Consider the following 23,148-nt stretch of genomic DNA (forward strand, 5'->3'; position numbering starts at 1 on the left):
ACAAGATCAGCTGGAGAAGTCCTGCTAAGAGTTGTAAATGAAAATGAGAGGCAGTGTAAGTTTTCCCCAGTGGTGGGGGGAAAAGCTTATCTGTGATTGTTTTTTATTTATTTGATTTATTTGTTTGTTTATTCATTCATGCATTTGTTTTTTATTTATTTATTTTGCTTTATCTGTGATTTATAGTTGAAGGCATTGTCTGGCAAACCTAACTGCTTCAGAGTCTTCAGCTTTCCTTGGTAAACAATATTATGGATTCCTTTTCGGATTGCCATCTTATAGTGTGCATGAGCAGAGATATAATAAGAGCAGATTTTGATTGTGGGAGGTGGTAATTATTTTTATCACCACACATAGGAAGGCTCATCGTATCTATGGCGGTGAGTTCATTTATTGATCTGGCGGATTTGTTCTTGCAAGTTTAGAAAAGATGGAATGGAAACATGCAAGCAAAACAAGCAAGCAAAACTGCCCTTGCTCCAAAGATGTGTTGTGGTGTGGGAATACACTTCGTGGGTGCATTTGCACCTACGATCGTGTGTACTTGTTTAAATGTCAATTCTGTGCACTATTTGATGTATACTTCCACGTTAAAGTGAAAGTGAAAGGAGGATCCAGTAGGCGACTTGCCGCTGAGATCCCTCCACAGGGACTTTTCTGGTTCCAAGTTCAAATTGGTTAGTGGTCAGTTAATCTGCTTCCCGCCCTTTTCAAGGGCAGCAACAGTGTTCTGATTGGTAAAACTATTGATCATGACGTTGTCTGTTCGTTGTCAATAAAAGGCTGCGGCTCCCCGTGCTGGGCAGATAGATAGGAAAAGAGTAACAAGAGATAGAACGTGAGATAGGAGCTAGAGAGGGTTAGATCGCGGAAGATATTTCGGTAAAGGGTTAGCTAGCTTAGATGGTCTTAGAGCGGACAAGCCCTGAGAGAAAGTTGCGTGGCAAGGTACAGAGAGAAGAAATAGCCCGCATGGGTCAGCCAAAGCCATCAAAAGAAACCATGGTTGTCTGTCTTTATTTCATTTAGATTTAATTTTCATCGTTTACTAGCACTTTATTTGGCCGCAGTTTTGGCCGCCCTTTATTTTGGTTCCTTGCTTTTTGGGAACAACTTAGGAGGTCCCAAGTGCTTGCAGAAACATCTTCGAGGCACTTATTCATCCGAACGACTCACGCATCCTTCAGGTTCAGCCTAGCGGACAACTTTCTTCACGGCGCGGTGTGAGCTGGGCTCCGGAATTACCGGCCGTCCCGTCCGCAGGCTTGGCCGGTGCCCGTGCAAGGACACACGTGAGGCGCTGGCCACAGATCCCCCAGCAACTGGTATCCCACGTGCAGTTGACCTTGTCCTGCACGTGGGAAGCTCCAGCGAAGAATCCCCGCATTGTGGCAAGATTAAAGAGCCAGGAGCATCTTCCATTGATGACTGGGCATCTTTTATTTAAGAAAAGACAAGGGTAAAGGCCCTGCTGTAGCAATGAGGCTTACTGAATATGACTACTGTTTTGTTTTTTTTAAAAAAAAGTTAAATTTGAAATCAGGCTTATGTTGATTTGATATTTGAGAGAATAGTCGTGAAAATAAAGAAAACCAGAAAAGCACTCCATACACTAAGAGTCTCTATAGCTGTAAGACTTTCATTTTAAAATCAGTAACATACCGTAACATAAAAGATTTGGCTCTCACTATAACACCCCGAAGAGCCAAATATGCTACAACAATACAGGTGCCAAAGGTGATGCAATCAGAGGTCTGGCCAAAATGTATAAATAATGAACACCGCACCGTTTTTTAAATGAGCCAGTCTACTGCCAGGCCCGTTGGCAGTTACAATACAAAACACAATGAGGATCCCTATGCAAAATGCACAGCGAACAGCAAGACCCACATATGTACAAATATACCTGCAAAACACTTCGTGTGTATATTTCGCTCAAATACACACAGAGATTAGCCTTAAGTAACACTTGAGTTAGGACACAAAACTACCGGTAAATGGAAAAGAAACTGAAAAGAAATGTTTCGCCTCACACCAACCCAGCCCTACTGAAGGTGGGATGTCTGCCTTAACGCTGAATTTCCTACCTTTTGTTGCAAACATCATGTCAACTATATGGGTTTAAGCCTCACTTCCTTTGCGGGTGTTTTCCTTTGTAAACACATTCATGCAAGTTCATAGCACATGTGATTTACAGTTCTGAGCAACAAAAGAAAAAAGTGGTTGGACTCCCTCCCTCCCCCCCCCCAGGTGCAATCTCATGAGAAGTTTGTGTTGTATGTATAAAAACAGCTACTGCAACTATTTGAAGAAGAAAAAATCTGGCAAATTACTTAACCCTGTTAAATGAGGAAAGGGGTATATTTGTCACTCCAGATGTTGCTGGACTACAGCTGCCATCCTTCCTGACTACTGCATATGTTGGCTAGTGGAATGATGGGAGCTGGGAAGGGAAGAGAGGGGGAAAGGCCCATTGCACAGGTGGGAGACCTTGCACAGGACACCTGCTGGCAGGATATATTAGTTGAATGCAAATAAATAAATGGCTCAGGACCGCAAACCTCAAGGACCGCCTCTTTCCATGTGAACCTACCCGGACCCTGAGATCATCTTCTGAGGCCCTTCTTTCTGTGCCTCCTCCTTGAGAGGTCTGGAGGGTGGCAACACGAGAAGGGGCCTTCTCTGCAGTGGCTCCCTGTCTGTGGAATGCTCTCTCCAGGGAGGTTCGCCTTTTTAACCAGGCCTTTGGTTGACCTGATGGACATCCTATACCCTTTTAAAATGTGGCTCTTTTTGGGGGGGTGTCATTAGGTTATTGTTATTATTTTGATTTTATATATTGTGATCTTTTCTGTGAACCGCCCTGAGACCTCCGGGTATAGGGCAGTATATAAATTCAGTAAATAAATAAAATAAATAAATGGGGCTGCTCTATTGCGCTGCAATGGCTACCTTTAAGCTACTGGACCCAAGGTGTTGGTAACAGTTTATAAAGCCTTAAGTGGCACAAGACCCAAGTATCTGCCTCCTCCAATACCAAATGGCTCGATCCTGCTTATTGGAATAACCTTCCTTTTTGTGCTTGCTCCCTTCATTGTTGGGATTTAAACCTCAATTAAAGACACTTGCTTAACCACACCTTTTCAGTCTGATATGTTTCCCCCCAAAAGCAAGGGATGGATAGTGTTTTTTCCATTTGTGTGACTTTATGAATATTTTAGTTTTATTGATTGGTGTAATTTTATTGTTTATCCTTTGACAGTACTGTATATTCTGGCGTATAAGACTACTTTTTAATCCAGGAAAATCTTCTCAAAAGTCTGGGGTCGTCTTATACGCTGGGTGGAGAATCTGCGGTCAAGTATATCTCAAACTCTATATTTTAACTGGGAAAGTTGTGGGTCGTCTTATACACCCAGTCGTCTTATACGCCGGAAAATACGGTACATCTCCCCGGGCTCTGTTCAACAAAGGGTGATTCATATCAATCAATTTATTTATTGCATTAGCCATATGGCCATAGCACATAGTAAAAGACCAGGCAGTGGCCTGGCGCGATTATACAAGAAATACTACAGATACAGTAAAACATTGGATGTAAAATCGTGCTGGATAATACAGATAAAATAGAGAACAATAGCAGGGCATGACAATAGTGTCCATGTCAGGAAGATACATAGGGCTAAGGCAAGTTAGCCGAAAAGGTGGTCCTGAGTTTCAGGGCCTGTAATGTATAGATGGCCACTCCACGTGAAATCAAGGGGTTGGCATCCGCCAGTAAGTATTTCATGCGGTCAACGTCCCTGGTGATAGTCAGCGGGATTAGAGGGAAAAGCCTAGGTCTTTTTTTTTTCCTTTATTGTCAAATAAAAATATATACATGTACAACTGTTTCAAAACAAAACAAAACAATCCGTAACAGAATATCAAACAAAATATTACAACATTTATCCATCCAAAATTCCCCTCCCTCCTCCCCCTCCCCTTCCTCCCCTGCCTCCCCTCCCCCATGAGTGATCATCTATCTAGAATTCCAGTTTCTCTTATTGTTTTCAGTTGCGTTCTTTTCCAAAGAAAAATAATCTTCTACCTGTTTGTAACCTATCTTTTTATCCTCCTTTTCCCGTGCAGATCTCTCTACTCAGTCTATTAAAATTTCGTAATTTGGACAGTATTTCTCCATGTATTCTTTTAATCCTTCCCAATCTTTAATTAAATCTTTATTTGTGCGTCCTCTAATATTAGCTGTAATTTTGGCCATTTCTACAAATTTAAGGAGTTTTTCCCTCCAATCTGCTATAGTTGGTAAATTTTCCCCTTTCCAATTCTTAGCAATCAGCAATCTTGCTGCTGCTGTTGCATATAATATGTTTATTTTGTTTTTGGGTATACTTTCTGGAATTAATCCTATCAAAAATAAATCTGGTTTTTTGTCAAAGTTTATTTTTAAGATTTTCTTTAGATGTTCGAATACTTCATTCCAGAAGGATTTTATTCTTTTGCATTCCCACCATACATGGAGAAAAGTACCTGTCTCCTTTCCACATCTCCAGCACATTTTGGATTGGCTCTTATAGATCTTTGCAATTTTCTCAGGTGTCATGTACCAACGATAGAACATTTTTATCATGTTTTCTCTAATCGTGGAACATGCAGTAAAATTCATAGTGCTCTTCCACAGCTGGAAAAGCCTAGGTCTTATTGCGACATATAGTGGGCATTAGAGGAAAAAGTGAATAAAGTCCTCTATCTTTCCTTTGTTGCATGGGCAGAGTCAAATATCCAGAGGAGTATTGAAAAATACACCCTGTAAGAATGCTGTGGGGATGGCATGAAATTGAGCTAGTGTAAAGGCCCTTCTTAGCATAGGATTTATCAGATCACTCAAATAGTGGGCTAGAGATCTAACTACCTTCATGCGGGGGAACCACGTGGAGAGTCTGGCCGCATTAGATAGTTCTTGATCAAGGGCAGCGTCCCTAGCAAAAATCCAGTCGCGAATTTTGTCTTTGTCCCATGAGGATAGGGCGGCGAAATCTGGAAGGGAGTATCGATCACAGATGGTCTCCATGCCCCTTGACCAGGTGCTGCTGCCGGTGAAGGCTAAGGAGGCTTGTTTAGTTAACAGGGAATTTGGAGTTTCAGCAAGCGATTTGTAGAAGGTAATTATCCTAATATGGGCCCTTGCTACGATGGATGGTAGACCCAGTTCCATTCTCAGTTGGGCCGCCATTGTCCCATTAGGGAGGCCCAAGATCTTTCTTGCCAAAAGGATTTGCAAGGACTCCAGTCATTGGAGAATATTCAGGTTCCATCCCCATTATTTCCACCCCATAAAGCAACATTGGGGGTATCATAAATACCATAAATAAAGCCACTCTGATAAATAAAGCACATTTTAATGTTCTTCTATATAGGGCGTTTCCATGCACTGCTCTGGTTCGCCAGAAGCGGCTTTGTCATGCTGGCCACATGACCCGGAAGCTGCACGCCGGCTCCCTCAGCCAGTAAAGCGAGATGAGCACCGCAATCCCAGAGTCGTCTGCGACTGGACCTAATGGTCAGGGGTCCCTTTACCTTTTATATAGGTCTGCTAGCTAAATATGCCTCCCCACCCCACATAAGAGAATTGTTTCCGAGCGTTAAAAAAGTAGTATTTGGAGTAAAGACTTTAATTATAAAACATAGATATTTTCTCTGTCAGTTTACACGGAGGGAAAAAATATGTACCATTATCTTATTAGTAAAAAATAACAACTCAATATTTTGGGACAAGAACGGATCGGAATGTTTTGGGGATTTCAAAAGCCATGAATGCGATATTTTTCATACACTTCCTGATGGGAGGGAAAAATAAATAGATTTTTAAAGCCCTTGGGATTTGCTTCCATGATAGATGTTGCCATCTGAAATAAATGAAAGTCTATATAGGCAAAAACAGAAGAACAGAACTTATATAAACTAACTTTTGAAATGACTTAAATTACTCTTAGCAGAATGTTGCACAAAAATACTTATTTCGAAGCTTTTAGTGTCCCTGAGAGACTTCTAAATATGATGCTACAGTATGCCCGATATCATGGGGGGGGGGAGTGAAAGCAGCATTTTATCTACCATATGTTTGGTTACCAGCAAACCTATTTTATGCCTCATTGGTCACATCAGAAATCTCCTTTTCCTGTTGTTTAAAAGCCAGCCCTCTGAGCAATCTGCCAGAACTTGAATCAACACCAATGTAATACCTCATTGTCAAACAGAAGGAATGCACAGAGAGCAAGCCTCAACTTCATCCGTAATAATGGGCACCTGTCAGTCAACTACATATATATAGGGATATATAGATGAGCATTATTCCCTGGTGGAAACCATTATTCCCTGGTGGAAACCAATTCATTGCAAGTGATTCAACTGTGCTGTAGTAAAGAGAAAATTCAGACAATCAATGGATATGTGGTGATGATCATCTCAAATCCCATTCTACATGTCAGCTCCTTGCCTAGAGCACCGTGCACAGAATCAAGTTTTTGATACCTTCTGACAAACGTTCAAAAACTCCTACTCTGGAGACAAGCACAAAGCTTAACTCTACATGTGATGATAGCTGGCTGACAAACAGCAGGGCGTCAGCATATGTATACATTTGAAGCGGCTCACTGTGTACAGTGGCTATGTGGATTACCCATTAGCACAGCAGCAAAAAAAACAGATTTAGTATTTAAAGCAATCCTAAAACAGAAGCAGGTAGGTAGCCATGTTGGTCTGCCATAGCCAAAACAAAATAAAAAATAAAAAATTCCTTCCAGTAGCACATTAAAGGTAAAAGTAAAGGGACCCCTGACCATTAGGTCCAGTCGTGTCCAACTCTGGGGTTGCGGCGCTCATCTCGCATTACTGGCCGAGGGAGCCGGTGTACAGTTTCCGAGTCATGTGGCCAGCATGACAAAGCCGCTTCTGGCGAACCAGAGCAGTGCACGGAAACGCCATTGACCTTCCCACCGGAGCGGTACCTATTTATCTACTTGCACTTTGACGTGCTTTCGAACTGCTAGGTGGGCAGGAGCTGGGACCGAGCAATGGGAGCTCACCCCGTCGTGGGGATTCGAACCGCCGACCTTCTGATCAGCAAGCCCTAGGCTCTGTGGTTTAACCCACAGCGCCACCCGTGTCCCACAGTAGCACATTAGAGACCAACTAAGTTTGTTCTTGGTATGAGCTTTCATGTGCATGCATACTTCTTCAGATACAGTATACTGAAACAGAAGTCACCAGACCCTTATATATAGTGAGAGAGTGGGGAGGGGTATTACTCAGAAGGGTGGTGGGAATGCTGAATTGCAACCAATTACAAAACTTAAAACCATGGAGAGACCTGGTCTGAACAAAGCCACTGGATTCTTATCTCATTATACATGACAAAGCTATCTTTAGCCATCTCTCTCCTTGCCTTTTCCTGCAAGACCAATTGCTATCATTAACCACAGGTTTTCCACACCTATCAGGTCCACAGGTTTTCCACACCTATCAGCCAATCACCCATTCCCACCACCCTTCTGCAGCCCCCACTAATATAATCCCCATGCTTTATAGTGCTGCATAGCTGAGTTTTATTTCATTTTTAATGTGGCTTGTTGAGCAACAGTTTTGCTTTATCAGACATGCATCTGTCAGTAGCATAAAACTGGAACACCACAGATGTCTGTCTCCTGGCTGGTGTCAGCATAGCAGGCAAATGCTCCAGGGAGAGAACTGGCAACGCTTCCTGGGGGCCGATAATCAACAACTACAGCTGTCAAGTAAAAGTATGAGAAGGAGAGGGTTGAACTGGAACAACAGAATTCTGTGGACCAGCCTTTGCCCACCTGGTGCCCGCCACATGTTTTGGACTACAACTCCCATCAGCGCTAGCCAGCAGTCATGTAGAGTTGTAGTCTAGCACATCTGGGGTGCACCGGGTTGGCAAAGGCTGGTCTACACTGGAACCTAGCACAGGTTGTATTGGTCAATTTACAGTCACTGTAAAGTTCCTTGCAACTAGAACACACATCTTTCCTAGATGTGTGTGTTTGTGGATGCACACATAAATGTGTATATACATACACATACCTTAAACCCATGCACTTATGTGCAGTGTTAGAAACTCGGAAATATAACCCAAGCGGCAAATGGCTCCTTGAACCAAGGTTACCGTCGCCAAAATGGAATGCCTAGTTGACATTTGGGGGTAAGACGGCTCTAAAGTCTTACTTTTCAATGGAGGACTTGACTGTGATTGATTCTCAGTTAAAGATCTGGCTGGATCAGATGACAACCTTGAGCTAGGTTAAGAGCTTTGAGAACTTAAAGAAACAAAGTCACTTGATCCATCCAGGGACAGTCCACATACGGTATATATTGGCCTATTCCGGCCTCTTTTTCTTAATTGTGACTGCTCCTGCTGAGGCTGCACAGAAAAAAATGCAATTTGGTTCCAGAAATTCATTCTGATTGTGCAGATAAAATATAACTGATAGAATTCTACAGGATGGGATACTAGTGTGTGAAAACAGCCCAGATCCAATGACCCCAGATGGTTATGACAAACGATATCCTGGCACCCAAGCATCTTCACTTGGTCGCAAGTGGTCAAAAGCCAGGTGCAAAATGCGCCTGGCGCCTGGCTAATTTCAAACACTGCTTCTGTGCCCAAGAACCTGAGGCCTCATATGCCTATTCTATACCAAACTCTTTCCCTGTTAGAGACATTCTGTTTCTGCATATCACAAACCACAGGAAGGGAGCGTGCTCTTGTGCTCAGGTCCTGCAAAAACAGGATGCTGGCCTAGATGGGCCACTGGCCTGATCCAGCACACACTTATGTTCCTACACTACAGTCTGGTATTAAATAGAAAAGTCCTAATACAACTCTAAAATGGCTAAGCACATAGTGCCAACTTTTACAAACAAGCCTCAGTTGAAACTGCAGCTCAGATTTTAAACTCTTCTCAGTAGAATAACAAACAGTTAAGCTCGGCTGCTAACAAGCCCTCCGAACGGATATTTCAGATGTTTGTGGGCTATAAAGTTTTGCATCTGAGAAATTTAAAAAATGTCCGCCTTCCTGTGGAATGCCTGCTTTTGGCATAAACCAAGGCATTACTGAATACAGGAAGCTCAGCTTTTCTTCTTAAATTTTGCAAGTCCTTTCTGTTTATGTTTTAAATTTAATTAAATGAAGTGTTGGGGGGAAGTTTCAAGGTGGAAAGCTCCGGATTCTCACTAGGAAAGAGAACTGCTGATTTCTCTCCAAGGGTGCCCCTCTCTAAGGGTGACCATAGAAATGCAAGAGAGTTTGCAAGGGACACTGAAAAGGAATTGGATTAATTCCCAATGTTTGCATAACGGGACCCATAATTCCACTCTCCACATGCCCTAAAGGAAGTGTTGCATCACTTTCTAGGATGAGCAGGATGAGCCCCATTCCTTTCCTTCAACACTGGAGCTTGGGAGGGAACAGGATCTCATCTCTGCAGTCATGCTAAGCTCCAAGTACAGAACAGAAAACACACAGAAAAGCTTAAGATACACATTGATCAATTCACACCTAGAAATTACAAGATATATTCATACGAGTACTACAAATTAACACAACCCATAGCTGACGAAGGTATCCACATCGAAACAGGGCCCTGTCCTGGTTTTCGACCCAGAATCGCTCTTAACTTCAGCTCAATAAATGAAACGACTTAAATGAATTTGTTGTTATTTAAAAACTTTTGTATCCGTATACTGTAACGAATTATTGTGCCACACATACTACTGTGAGTTTGAAGCTGTAATATTTGTTTAAGTTTGTAATTCTTTTCAGAATACATACTTTTGTTTGACTTTTGAGTTGTGAATAGGATTTATTCCCACCATTGAAATTTACTGGCCAGAGTTCTTGGTGCACTTTTTTCCAAGTACAGTACATTCAATCTTATGTGGGGGTTACGATCTGGGGATGGCACTGATACACAAGCTGCGTATACTCAAACCAGTGTCAGAAACTCAGATATACAGTGGTACCTTGGTTCTCAAACTTAATCCGTTCCATAAGTCCGTTCCAAAACCAAGGCCCGCTTTCCCACAGAAAGTAATGCAAAATTGATTAATCCGTTCCAGACTTTTAAAAACAACCCCTAAAACAGCAATTTAACGTGAATTTTACTATCTAATGAGACCATTGATCCATTAAATGAAAGCAACAAACAATGTACTGCAGTCACACAATCAGTAGCTGAACTGGGTTCCACAGCGCCACAAAAAAAAACCAAAAAAGCCGCAAAAACAAAAACACAAATTAAATAGCAAAAACTAACAGACCTCTGTCACTCAAAATGGATCATGTTCAGCTTCCGAAAAAGGTTCGCAAACCGAAACACTTATTCTGGGTTTGCAGTGTTTGGGTTCCAAGTTGTTTGAGTACCAAGGCATTTGAGAACCAAGGTACCAATGTAATATCTAATCACCAAATGGCACCTTAAACCTGGGTTATGGTCGCCACAATGCAATGTCTAGGCATTGCTTTCCCCACCCCATGGGATATTTACTTATTTATTTATTTATTTATTTATTATTTCTATACCATTTTGTATTTTAAAGAACAAATCTCAAAGCAGTTTGCAACACATTAAAACACAAAATAAAAAAATCCAGAATAAAAGTAATTCAAGCTTCAAGGAAAATATTTCAGATCCTTCTCTAAGGGACGTTTTGCTTTCCCCAGTTGCCAACCAGTTCAGAGATCTCCCACGTGGTTGCAACTGGGCCAGCGCCAGTCACAAAATGTGCCTGGGGCCTGGGCTAATATCGAACACTGACTCACAACCAATACACCCCCGTGTGAACATCCTTCCCTTGCAGAGCAGGAACACTGATCTGCCCTTGCACGGTAAGCAAGACAGGGAGCTTAATAGCTCTTTCCACGCCAGAAATGGGCACATTTAATTTACAGAATTTCAACCAGCTGGCCTTCAACTGTGCATGGCGGAAACTGCACAGGTTAAAAGCATGTAAGATGCATTTTGAGGTACTGTAAAGAGGAGAGCGCAAAATATGGTCTGAAGCTCAACATCAAAAAAACTAAGATCATGGCCACTGGTCCCATCACCTCCTGGCAAACAGAAGGGGAAGAAATGGAGGCAGTGAGAGATTTCACTTTATTGGGTTCCATGATCACTGCAGATGGTGACAGCAGTCACGAAATTAGAAGACGCCTGCTACTTGGGAGAAAAGCAATGACAAACCTAGACAGCATCTTAAAAAGCAAAGACATCACCTTGCCGACAAAAGTCCGTATAGTTAAATCTATGGTTTTCCCAGTAGTAATGTACGGAAGTGAGAGCTGGACCATAAAGAAGGCTGATCGCCGAAGAATTGATGCTTTTGAATTATGGTGCTGGAGGAGACTCTTGAGAGTCCCATGGACTGCAAGAAGATCAAACCTATCCATTCTTAAAGAAATCAGCCCTGAGTGCTCACTAGAAGGACAGATCCTGAAGTTGAGGCTCCAGTACTTTGGCCACCTCATGAGAAGAGAAGACTCCCTAGAAAAGACCCTGATGTTGGGAAAGATGGAAGGCAGAAGGAAAAGGGGACGACAGAGGATGAGATGCTTGGACAGTGTTCTCGAAGCTACTAACATGAGTTTGGCCAAACTGCGAGAGGCAGTGAAGGATAGGCGTGCCTGGCGTGCTCTGGTTCATGGGGTCACGAAGAGTCAGACACGACTGAACGACTGAACAACAACAATCTCAAAAGTGGAAGCTGGGCAGCACAAGCCACAGCTGCCCTCCTGATCTTGGAGCTGTAAAAAGTGTGTGGGTCGTCTCTCAGTAGCAGCGCTAGTCCTGAGGTGGTCACAGGAGAACTTTAGAAGCACAGCAATGAAGCTGAATGTTGAAAGATCCAGGACCAATAAAAGAAAATACTGTACTGTATGTCTTCATGCATTGCATAGTCAAACTATGGAACTTGCATCCTCAAGAGGGGGTAATGACCACCCATTTGGATGGCTTTACAAGAGGATTAGACAAAATCATGGAGGAGGGGTCTATCAATGGCTACTAGCCATGACGGCTAGGCTCTACCTCCACAGATGGAGGTAGCAATGCTCTGAAATACCAGTTGCTGGAAACTACCGGAGGGGAAAGTGCTCTCATGTTCTGCTCCTTAGCTTCCCACAGGCATCTGGCTGGCCACTGTGAAAACAGGATGCTGGAATAGATGTTCCATTGGCCTGATTCAGCAGGCTATTCTTACATTCAAAACCACAGGAATATCAACTTGATAACTCAGAGTGTGGTGCTGATAACGCCAAGGTTGTGGGTTTGAACCCAGCTGCATATTAGTTTCTAGATGATTCTCGGGGTCCCTTCCAGCTCTTTGATTCTAGGAGCAATCCCCTTTTCAGCTCAAAGCTCAGTAAAAGGGCTAAGGCTTGCTATTGTCATGCTCCACACTCCAAAGTGCTTGGATTGAAACTTGCTCCAAAGCATCCTGAAAGAACAGCAAGTCTATGGGAATAATCCCCTGTTCCCTTCCCCTACTCCAGGGTTGAGGGAAAATCTGGGAAGGCCTGGAGCTGTAAAAAGGAGCAAGGGATTCACCGAGTTCTAGAGGTGCAGCATGAGGTCAGGAAAATGCAGGATATTGCCCATCCAATATTTGGCTGGCTGCCAAAGAAGCCCCAAAATTGTCACACTTCTCGCTATCATCAGAAGTCCTGGTAGAAATGGCTGCTATGGATTAATAGTCCTGGCTGGTATTTATTGATACAGACTTGATACATAGCTCACTAGGTAGCTCATTAAATGTGGTCAGGTAAATATTAGTAATTCATATATGTAGCATGTTTATTTTATTTATCTATACAAAACATTCCTTTCCCACCCACTGGCTACAACTTGGAGCCTAGGGTGGCTAAACAGGAATAGATAAAACAGCCTTACAAATTCACACGAAGGGTTTTTCTTTTATTTTAAAAAAATCACAAAATATTTTAACTATTATAAGCGCAGCAATAATAAAATGCACAGAACTTCATCTTGATATGTGCTTTAATGCGTATTTAATACATGTTCAACAAACTAATGTAATCTTGAGAATAAAATGTAATAGTTGGGGAGTTAGCAGCTGGCATTTTTTGCGTGTGTCACATATTGCCTTAATTAGTTCACATATGCAATCTTGCCTTCTGAAGACTTTGTGTGCACACTCTTTCTCTTTGAAAAAAACCTCTTCCTCATTTACACTAACACGGTTGTTGGCTTACGGAATACCTGCTGAACCACAACAAACAGAATGGTTTGTGTCTGTCTATGCTGCAAAGAAAGAGGGTCACAAGAAACTGTTGTGGGCAACACAAAATACCCATTTCACAGGGGGGGAAATATTGCCAGTGCTCAGAATTCAACAAAACAAGTGAAATACCTACACATAAAATAAAACACAGACAAAAATGCCGGCTATTCTCCCCCTATAAAAAATGCAAACTTGCCAACCAAAGTGGTGGGGGACAACACAAATAAAATATCCATTTTTACTGTAAAATCTAAAAGCTGGTCGAGGGTGTTAGCCAAGGGGGGGGCGGTTCTTAGGGTATTCTGGTGCACACAGGTGCTATATTTGGGGTCCTAAATGTAAATACATGTCTTCAGACCATTCTGCCTGCCAACAGTGGCCAATTACAGTTTGTTGATAATTTAAAAGTACAGACGTGTGCTGCTTCTGGTAACAATTCCGCTCACAAGTAGCTCGGAGGCTGTAATCAGAGTTGAACTATTTCACTGGCTTGTGCAATACTATAACGAGAAGATTCCATCTCCAGCCCTGTTTAATTAGCTACCTCGTGCTAATTAGGAGCTGCATCATGTGAGAAGGTAAGACATCGCTAGAGTTGCAACTAAAAGAGCAACCCCCAAAAAACCAGAAAGCTCTGGCTATTCTGTCCACCTAACACATATTTTCATGACTAGACAATTTGAGGAACTGAAGATTATTATTATTGTTGTTCTTCTAAGAATTTCCCAAATGTTCAGCTGTTTCAGTTTACAATTACAGCAATTTGAGGCACAGACAATAAAGACATCTGATTTTCAGAAAGTGACAAAATGTCTTTTTTAGGACATCCCCTTTCTAAATGAGAGACAGAGCTTTCCCCTGAAAAAGAAAGAAAACAACAACAGGAATAGAGATACTAAAGTCTACAGAAATGTCTAATGCCTCGTTCCCAACCACCCACCTTTTTATTTTCTTTCTTCAAATTTAGGGGTTTCATTTATTTGTGAAATTCTGCCTGCCATAAGCCTTCAGAGGGGGGAGTATCTATCAGGTTCCTTCATCTTTTACCAACTAGTCGTAGCAGAACTCTAAACAATTGCTGCACAGTTTCAAGATGTGATCACGACGACTAAGCAGAGCAGGCCTTCAGCACGCTTCCTGAAGGCCAAGCTACAATAGAAATTGAATTCTTAAATTCACAGATGCACGGTCACTTTTTTAAAAACACTGTAAATAACAGCCGCTTGGAGTCAAGTAAGAATCGGGATCATGCATTGAAGGATGGGTCAGTGGGAGTTAATCTTTTCTTATCATGCCATTGTTCTAATGAAAACTGCCACTGCAAGAGAAAGTTCCCCACTGGTTATTCCTTGAGTCAAAACAAAGCAGGGTGGACAGCGTTTTTTTCACTGAGACCATGGTGGGTAGGAAGGCTGAACTACGCCTCCCACCACAGTGCTGATATTCACTGGGAGCCAGAGGCCACCTTGGGCCCAAGATTGGGTGGCCAGCAACCCACCGTCCACGTGACACTTGTTGCAGACCTGTGATGTCACACGTGCATCATCAGGAAGAGGCGTGTAGTCAGGAGGTGGTTCTGTCCAGTGCAGCAAAACTTCAATGGCCACACCTCGTCTCTTACACTGTGTCACACTCAGCTTGGCAGTTCACCCTCTTACCCCCTTCAATATTGGGGGGCTAAGCCCCCTGCTAAGGAATATTGGGAGGTCATTCGCCCCCTAGAGTTGACACATCTGTTGGGAGCCCAGAAGCAACCACATTCAGTGAAAAATTAAAAGGTTCATGCAGCTGCAAGTTAATGTAATGTGTAGTTTGGTTCTGAGTCTTCCTTATTAAGGTGGGAAGGGAACTCTATAGCCCATTCTGGCAACCCCATCAGGCTTGGTAGGTACAGAGCTATGGAACAGAGTTTCCTTTGTGTGGCAGCATGTTACGTTATCTCTGAAAGATCTGTATATTTACAGACATACAAGCAGAGAACGAAGCGTAGGCAAAGAGCTGCTACAGGTAGATCCGCGGAGATGTTCAGTGGCAGAACATTTGCTTTCTGTGTACAGTGGTACCTCTCGTTACGTACTTAATTCGTTCTGGAGGTCCATTCTTAACCTGAAACTGTTCTTAACCTGAAGCACCACTTTAGCTAATGGGGCCTCCCGCTGCCGCTGTGCCGCCAGAGCACGATTTCTGTTCTTATCCTGAAGCAAAGTTCTTAACCTGAAGCGTTATTTCAGGGTTAGCGGAGTATGTAACCTGAAGCGTATGTAACCTGAAGCATATGTAACCCGAGGTACCACTGTAGAAGGCTCCAGGTTCAATTCCTGACATCTCCAGGGAGGGCCGGGAATATCCTGTCTGAAACTCTGGAGAGCCACTGCCAATACTAGGCTAGATCAGTGTTTTTCAACCACTGTTCCGCGGCACACTAGTGTGCCGCGAGATGCTGCCTGGTGTGCCGTGGGAAAAATTGAAAAATTCAAGAGAATTACTTTATATATAGTCAATATAGGCACAGAGTTAAATTTTTTAACATTTTCTAATGGTGGTGTGCCTCGTGATTTTTTTCATGAAACAAGTGTGCCTTTGCCCAAAAAAGGTTGAAAAACACTGGGCTAGATAGACCATTGTTCTGACTTAGTATAAGGCAGCTTTCTATGTTCTAACCCCCAAATATAGCACTAACCCCTGCCTCCCCCCCCCAAAAAAAGTGCTCCCAACCAAAGTCTCAGCAAACTTTTAACTAGAGACACTAAGCCAGCAGTCTCTGTCTTTCTCTGCCCCTTCCAACTACATACGGAGTGTTTTTACCTTAAGGAATTACCGGTAACCTTCTGTTCTGCACACCAACAAGCATCCATACCTCCACCACCACCAAATATACATTTGGTGTTCATGTACAGAAAGTGACGTACTTTGGGTATTTCATGTTACTAAGATTTCTGCCAGTAGTCTTCCATTAACAGGGAGTGGTTTGTTTTTATCTATTTCAACGGAGGTTACCCAGGGATACAAGCCAGGAAAAAGCTAGAGCTGCCAACTCTCCTGCCCGAGAAAGAATCCCTTTTCACTCTCTCACACCAAGTCAGCCAAAGCAAAATGCAATCCTATACATGCTACTCAGAAGTAAGTAGGTTCAGGGAGGGCATACTGCTCAGCAGTGCAACCTGGGAGACAGACAGTATGTTACTGAAAGCAGGAAAAATCCAACAGTACAAAACAAAATTTAAAAAGCAGGATATAAATTCAGAAGGATGGGAGGGGGCAATATCAATGTCTAATACCCCCCATTTTTTGTGATGTTAGTACAGTACTATATCATGCAAGTTATATTTGGCAAACTGCATCCTTGTCAGAGAACTTTCTTCACTTGCAAAAAGCTGTGTTTTCCACAGCTGCATGCCATCATCCTAGTAGTGATTGATAAAGAGATAAACTTGGCAGATATCCCTTGTGTCGTATGTACTATGTGTGTACAAGAAAATGTGCTTTTCCAATAATAATAATAATAATTGGCTTTGAGTAATTAGGTCAGTGGTCTTATACCTGAGAATGCCCATTAGAGATTACCGGTAAGTAATAAAAATAAAAGCATTGTCATTCAGAATACACCAAGGCAATTATAATCGAACTATTCATAGTAGTATCAACAGCACACAGATTTGAGCAGGAACAAGCCTTGGGCTTGCACACTCATATCTCCCCTCTTGCCCTGTGTTCCAAGGGGAGTTTTGAGCTTTTGCATCTGCTTTTAGCCAACCACAGCTTCCCATACCCTCCAAAACCAGGAAATGGGGCTCACATGGAGCTACGGTTTGTTTAAGGGACAAAGCTTCAGAAACCATGGTTGGGTGCTGGATTGTTTGAAACTCGTCATAAATTAACATGAACCACACAGTTTGCCAGTCCAGACGACATGACAATGTCGTTTACTGGGACATGTGATAAAATGATAAAGGCAATGCCATTTAATTGTGAAGAAATCACAGGGAAAGTACCGGTATGTATATTTGGCCAAGAGTCCCTTTGCGACTGTGAATATGGCAACAGATCCTGCTTGCAGGGCCACACCAACAGGAGTTTCTGGGCCTGTATACAGTTTGGATGTCTTGGACAAAAACTTTTATCCTCTTTCAGCCTAAGATATAACGCAGCAGAAGTAAAACCCAGAGAGAAAGCCAAGTTGTTATACAAGGTCACCATTCTTAATGATTGTGCTAGCTCTCAGATAACACTGGTCATGACCCAAACAGCCGTACATAAATGCAGAAAGTGCTACTGCTGTCTCGGCTCCTGCTCTAGAGCAGCCTCCCGAAGCTGGTACTCTCCAAATGTTTTGGGTTACTGTTCCCATCAGCCCTACCCAGCAAGGCCATTACTTTGGAGAAAAGTTGCTCTACAGCAGGGATCCCCAAACAAGGCCCTCCAGCAGTTTTGGGACTACAATTCCCATCAACCCTGACCACTGATCCTGTAAGGTAGAGATGATGGGAGTTGTAATCCCAAAACAGCTGGAGGGCAGAGTTTGGGGGTGCCTGCTCCAGAGGATCCCCTTTACAGTGGTGCCTCAGTTTAAGAACAGCCCTGTTTACAAACTATTTGGTATACAAACTCCGCAAAACCGGAAGTAGTGTTCCGGTTAGTGAACTTTACCTCGGTCTACGAATGGAAGCCGAAAGGTGGAAGGGCACCGGCAGTGGGAGGCCTCATTCAGGAAAGCGTGCCTTGGTTTAAAAATGGTTTCAGTTTAATAACGGACTTCCGGAACGGATTAAGTTTGTAAGCCGAGGTACCACTGTACTTTCAAGAGATGCAAAGACTTGCATTGGAAAGGAGGCAAGGAGAATTTCTAGTGAGAGTACTTATTCCAAGGTAGGCGATGCCTACATTCTTCTCTATCATACAAGTTTTATATTACAGTACAGGAACATTCCATTATTATAATCTGCAACTGGACGTAACCTTTCAGCAAATGCACAGATTTTGCTAACTCTTTGCACGGTACTCAGCTGTGCAAGTGTTTGCAGGATCTTTACTTAAAACGCTACAAATGCTGTACTGTGACATAGCTAAACTGATTTAGTAAGTAAAACACTTTAAATCAGCATCCTGCATATTTATGCTTAATATCACTATAGGTAGCTATTTGAATGGTAAGATGCATAACCTTAATATACAGGTTTCCTTTCCAGCACTGTATTTTTTACCTCTCCTTTTTCCCCACTAACCATCATTTTGCAAACAATACAAAAGCATCACCCTGTTTGTTATGTTACTATGGGATGGCTTTTTAAAAAAAAAAAATGAAAGTAAGTATATAGGGAGTGGTCCCTAATAAATCTGCCAGTGGACATTATACTTCATATGGTACCATCAATGTTCATGTCACTTTCCAGCATTAACGTAAGACCCCATCCCACAGAGTTTTACATTCTAAAGGAGAACAACTGCAAGGCAAGTGCAAGACAATAGGGAATGAATATGCTCAAATATAGTTATGTATCCTTAGGCTTCAAGTGGTTTTTGAGGAAGGATCCATAAGGATAGAGGTACCGGTAGTTCCGGGAATAAGAGACCAAAAGAGAGAGAGAGAGAAAAGTGGCAGTACATTTTAAAGGAGCATGAGATTTCTGGGCAGCTGCTCTAGGCAAAAATTACAGATCACAGCTGGGGAACATTTGGCCCTCCAGATGTTGCAGCACTACAACTCCCATCATTCCTAACCACTGGCTGTGCTGGCTCAGGCTGATGGGAATTGAAGGCCAAAATATGTGCCTAAAGCCTTGGGTACAACCTTGTTTCTACCTACTAAAACAGACCACGTAAAAATAGAGCATCCAGGACGACCAAAAGTAAACAACAACAACAACAACAACAACAACGACTGTGCTGTGCTGTGCCCCATCAGCAGTGTGATGAGAGAAGTTAAGCTGTGTGTTAACTTTCGAGAAGCTTAGCTACTCTTGATTATATCATTAGTTGACAGCGCTGGTAACCCATAATAACCAGTGAAAAGGATTTTGCAGTAAAAGGGCTTTGCACATCAATCCTGTGTGTGGTTGTTGTTGTTGTTGCTGCTGTTTAACAGTCTGCACTGAAGCGTGTTAAATGACTGAAGAGCTCCATACTTGAACAAGGCAGAAAGCAAAATGAAGAACACAGGGAGTCATGAGACAACTTAAAACCTGGACACAAAACACTGATCAAGTGACTTGGAAAGACACTGCTTCCCTCTACAGATGCTTAGCATAGCGGTTTTTTAAACGAACTTGCCACCATACTACTGCAAACTCTGTGCGACCACATGCTTACACTCCAAACAGCTTTATCCCAGCTGAAGGAGTAAACGAAGGTGCAGGATTTGTTAAAAGCACGCTAGTGACAGGCAACACAGCCGCTTTACCCTTAAGTTTGTAATGAGGGACTTCCTATGTCTCTTGGTGCACTTGGGTTATAGTTGCAAAATTAAGGGGACTGGCGTTCTGGAATTCGGATCCTTTACTTTCTGGGGAATTATGACTCAGAAAACATCAGCACATGACTCACTTCCCCTATTTCTAGGGATTTGTACCCCAAACCCTCCTCTGCATTGCCAAAAGCCCAGCCATCATGCCAGGAGCAAACAACCCACCGACTTCACAGCTGCAAGCAGCTCATCCTAGGCCAGGTGTGGCAGATGTGGCTGCATCTGCAAGACACAAGGCAGCTGCTCCCTGCCAGATATCCGAGATCAGGATTAAAACTTCTGCACCACACCTCAAGCAAGAATAGAAGTGGGACGAGAGGGGGGCATGCTTTTCTCCAAAACACTCTTTTCAACATTTCAACAGGCAAGAAAAACCATTCCAAAAGTTTTAACTTTTTCGGGGGGGGGGGAGAAACATAACATAGCTCAGTCGGCACAGCCAACGACTCTCCAACCTCAGAGTCGTGGGTTCGAGGGAAAGATTCCTGCATTGCTGGGGGTTGAGCTAGATGGCCCTGGGGGGCACCCTTTGCAATTCTGTGGTGCTATGAGCCTGGCCTTTTTAAATAAATAAATTAATTAATTAATAATAATAGGCTTCTGGTGCCTATTATTAATCTTGGCTGGCAGCGTCGGAAGACCAGAGACCAGGCAGCGAAGCAAAGGCGAGGCTTACCTGTACCCCGAGCCAGCGGGCAAGCCGCGCAGTGCAAGAAAGTCCACAGCAAAACGTGCTTGGGCGCCCAGCTCATTGTCAAGCTCCCTCGGGGCGCTCGGCTGCTCGGCGGCGGCGGAGGGGAGCGCGCCGAGGCTCGGAGGCGGGCGCGGTGAGGGGCGCGCGGGGCGAGGCGAGGGGCTCCTCTTGAGGCGAAGGCGGGTCCCTCGAGGCAGAAAGCGAGCGAGCGAGGCCCCGGCAGAGGCGGCGGCAGCAGCGGCAGCCGCAGCAGCTGCGGCTCTCGGCTGCTTGCTCGGATGGCGTGTGTGACTCACCCGCCGCCCGCCTTCCCCGCTTCAGCCCTGCCTGCAGAGGAAACAGGAAATCTTAAAAAGTTCGCAAACAGCTGGGCAGGACTTTCTTAACTCTCACAGTCAGTTCCTTCTCCGGCCCACCCTCCCTCCCGGAGCTCCCTGTCAATCAAGGGCCTGAGGCCAAACCTCCCTCGCCCTCAGGGTGCTCTTTTTCTCACACGCTGAGGCAAAAAGAAAAATAATAATTACCCAGATTGAGGCGGCGGGGCATCATCGCACGTCGCCGCCCGCTTGTTTCCTGGGACTTCCCTCATCATCTCTGTGACACGCGCCATGGCTTTTTTTTATTTTTATTCGTGGGCGTGGGCTGAACGCCCCCCCCCAGCAAGTAAATAAATAAATATACTTACAATCATAGAATTGTGAGGATTATCTAGTCCAGTGGTTCCCAACCTTTTGGGGGGGCGTGCCCCACCTAAGCATCTCTAAAATCCTGATCCCACCCCCCCCCACACACACACCCGACATATAATTATAATTATTCAAAAAGTGAACTGTTCACGTGAAGGAAGCCTAAAAGGCCATTCACTGTTAGTACCTCATTCTCGAATTGCCTCCCTTAAAAATCAAATTGCCCCTCCTGTGGGGCGTGTGCCCCACGTTGGGAACCACGGAATTCTAGTCCAGCCCCCTGCAAAGCAAGAATTTGCAACCATCCCATATGGGGATCGAGCCTGCAACCTTGGCATTGCAAACCCTCCAACATTTCTTTGATGAAAATAAGGATGTCCTATTCCGTTGTTGTTGTTGGTTGTTGTTGTTGTTGTTGTTACCAAGCCATCTGATTGGATTGCCCCAGCTACTCTGGGCAGATTACAACATATAACAAAACATTAAGCATTAAAAAATCTTCCCTATACAGGGCTGCCTTCAGATGGCTCAGGGGTCAGATAACTCCATACCATCCAACATTTCTCCATTAGAGACGTTCTACCTTACCATCCAATATTTCTCTGATGCAAACAGGGAAAGCAGGACATACTGGCATCAAATCAGAAACCAGGACAGCTTCTGCAAATCTGGGACTGTCCCTGGAAAGTAGGAACACTTGGAAGGTCTGGCATTATCAGGACCACACTCTAACCAACTGAGCTATCTTGCTTAACTGAAAAGCAGAAATAATATTTGAAATTGAAACGCACACTGAGGTCACTTGGATGATGTGGCATGTTCCAGTGATGCAACTGGCAACCTGACTGAGACACCTTTTTTTTTTTAGTGTGGCACTTACTGAAACAACTTCACGGTGAGTAATTGCATCTTTTTTCTACAAGATAAGCACTGGCTATGCCCATGTTTTTATTGTTTGCACTTCTCACGTCAGCAATGCAAATGCTAAGAAGAAGGATGTTTTTTGAAGGGTGCTGTAGACCAGTGTTTTTCAACCACTGTTCCGTGGCACACTAGTGTGCCGCGAGATGTTGCCTGGTGTGCCGTGGGAAAAATTGAAAAATTACTTTATATATAGTCAATATAGGCACAGAGTTAATTTTTTTAACATTTCCTAATGGTGGTGTGCCTCGTGATTTTTTTCATGAAACAAGTGTGCCTTTGCCCAAAAAAGGTTGAAAAACACTGCTGTAGACAGGTCCACGTACTTCAAGGCACACACATCCTGTTCAGCACAACCACCGGTCAGCACAACCACATAGGCATTTTCCACAACAGCTCCGCAGCACAAATCCCTTCTGCAGGCAGGCACCCGTGCGCAAGAAATGCGCTCCGCTCCCCACAGCGGACCCATGCTCCCTCGCCCTCTCGAATTTCCCCTCTGCAAGTTGCATCCATGGATAGAACAGCGCACCTAAATATTTCCATTCTGCACAACACGCAGCATTTGCATGACCCCATACTGACAGCACCACACACAGAGGGATAATTCCCACACAAAGCTTGATGGGCACATGTGCAACCCCCCCCCAATATATATATATATATATCAGATCTGCATCAGAGGAAATGGCACATGCCTCTTTGTCAATTTGAGCATAGTTGCGCTCAGTGGGCAACAATGTACAGGAATAGAAAGAGGTGTGCTAGGCCTGGGCAGGCCAGGTCGTCCTCTTATATACCTGATTGGGATTGACAAGTCATCTGACCCTCACCCTCACCTGAAACTCATAGCTCTCCGGTAGCTGCCTCTCATCAGTAATCATTTAACTCTTGGGGGAAATAATTAGCAGCACACATCATGTGCCTGGAAGTTGCCAAAGCAATTAACCAACCTGAAGGATTACTGTTAATAGCACCAGTTTTCCTATAACTTGATATTGCTGGATAGTTTTGATCAACTGCAAAAGCATTTTTAGTTTGCTTTCTTTTGCCACACTGGAACGTTT

At 43.6% G+C, this 23,148-nt stretch overlaps 1 protein-coding gene across 1 annotated transcript in view; it reads right to left on the bottom strand.

Moving 5' to 3' along the window:
• Positions 1 to 20,592, bottom strand: part of TGFBR2 (transforming growth factor beta receptor 2) — a 60,570-nt gene extending 39,978 nt beyond the window's left edge. The window contains exon 1 of the mRNA XM_033165280.1: positions 20,457 to 20,592. Within this exon, the coding sequence (XP_033021171.1) occupies positions 20,457 to 20,532 (76 nt within the window). The 5' untranslated portion in view covers positions 20,533 to 20,592. The remainder of the gene's footprint in view (positions 1 to 20,456) is intronic.
• Between the last annotated feature and the right edge of the window lie 2,556 nt (positions 20,593 to 23,148).

Source organism: Lacerta agilis, chromosome 12 (assembly GCF_009819535.1).
Source record: "Lacerta agilis isolate rLacAgi1 chromosome 12, rLacAgi1.pri, whole genome shotgun sequence".
NCBI classification, from domain to species: domain Eukaryota; kingdom Metazoa; phylum Chordata; class Lepidosauria; order Squamata; family Lacertidae; genus Lacerta; species Lacerta agilis.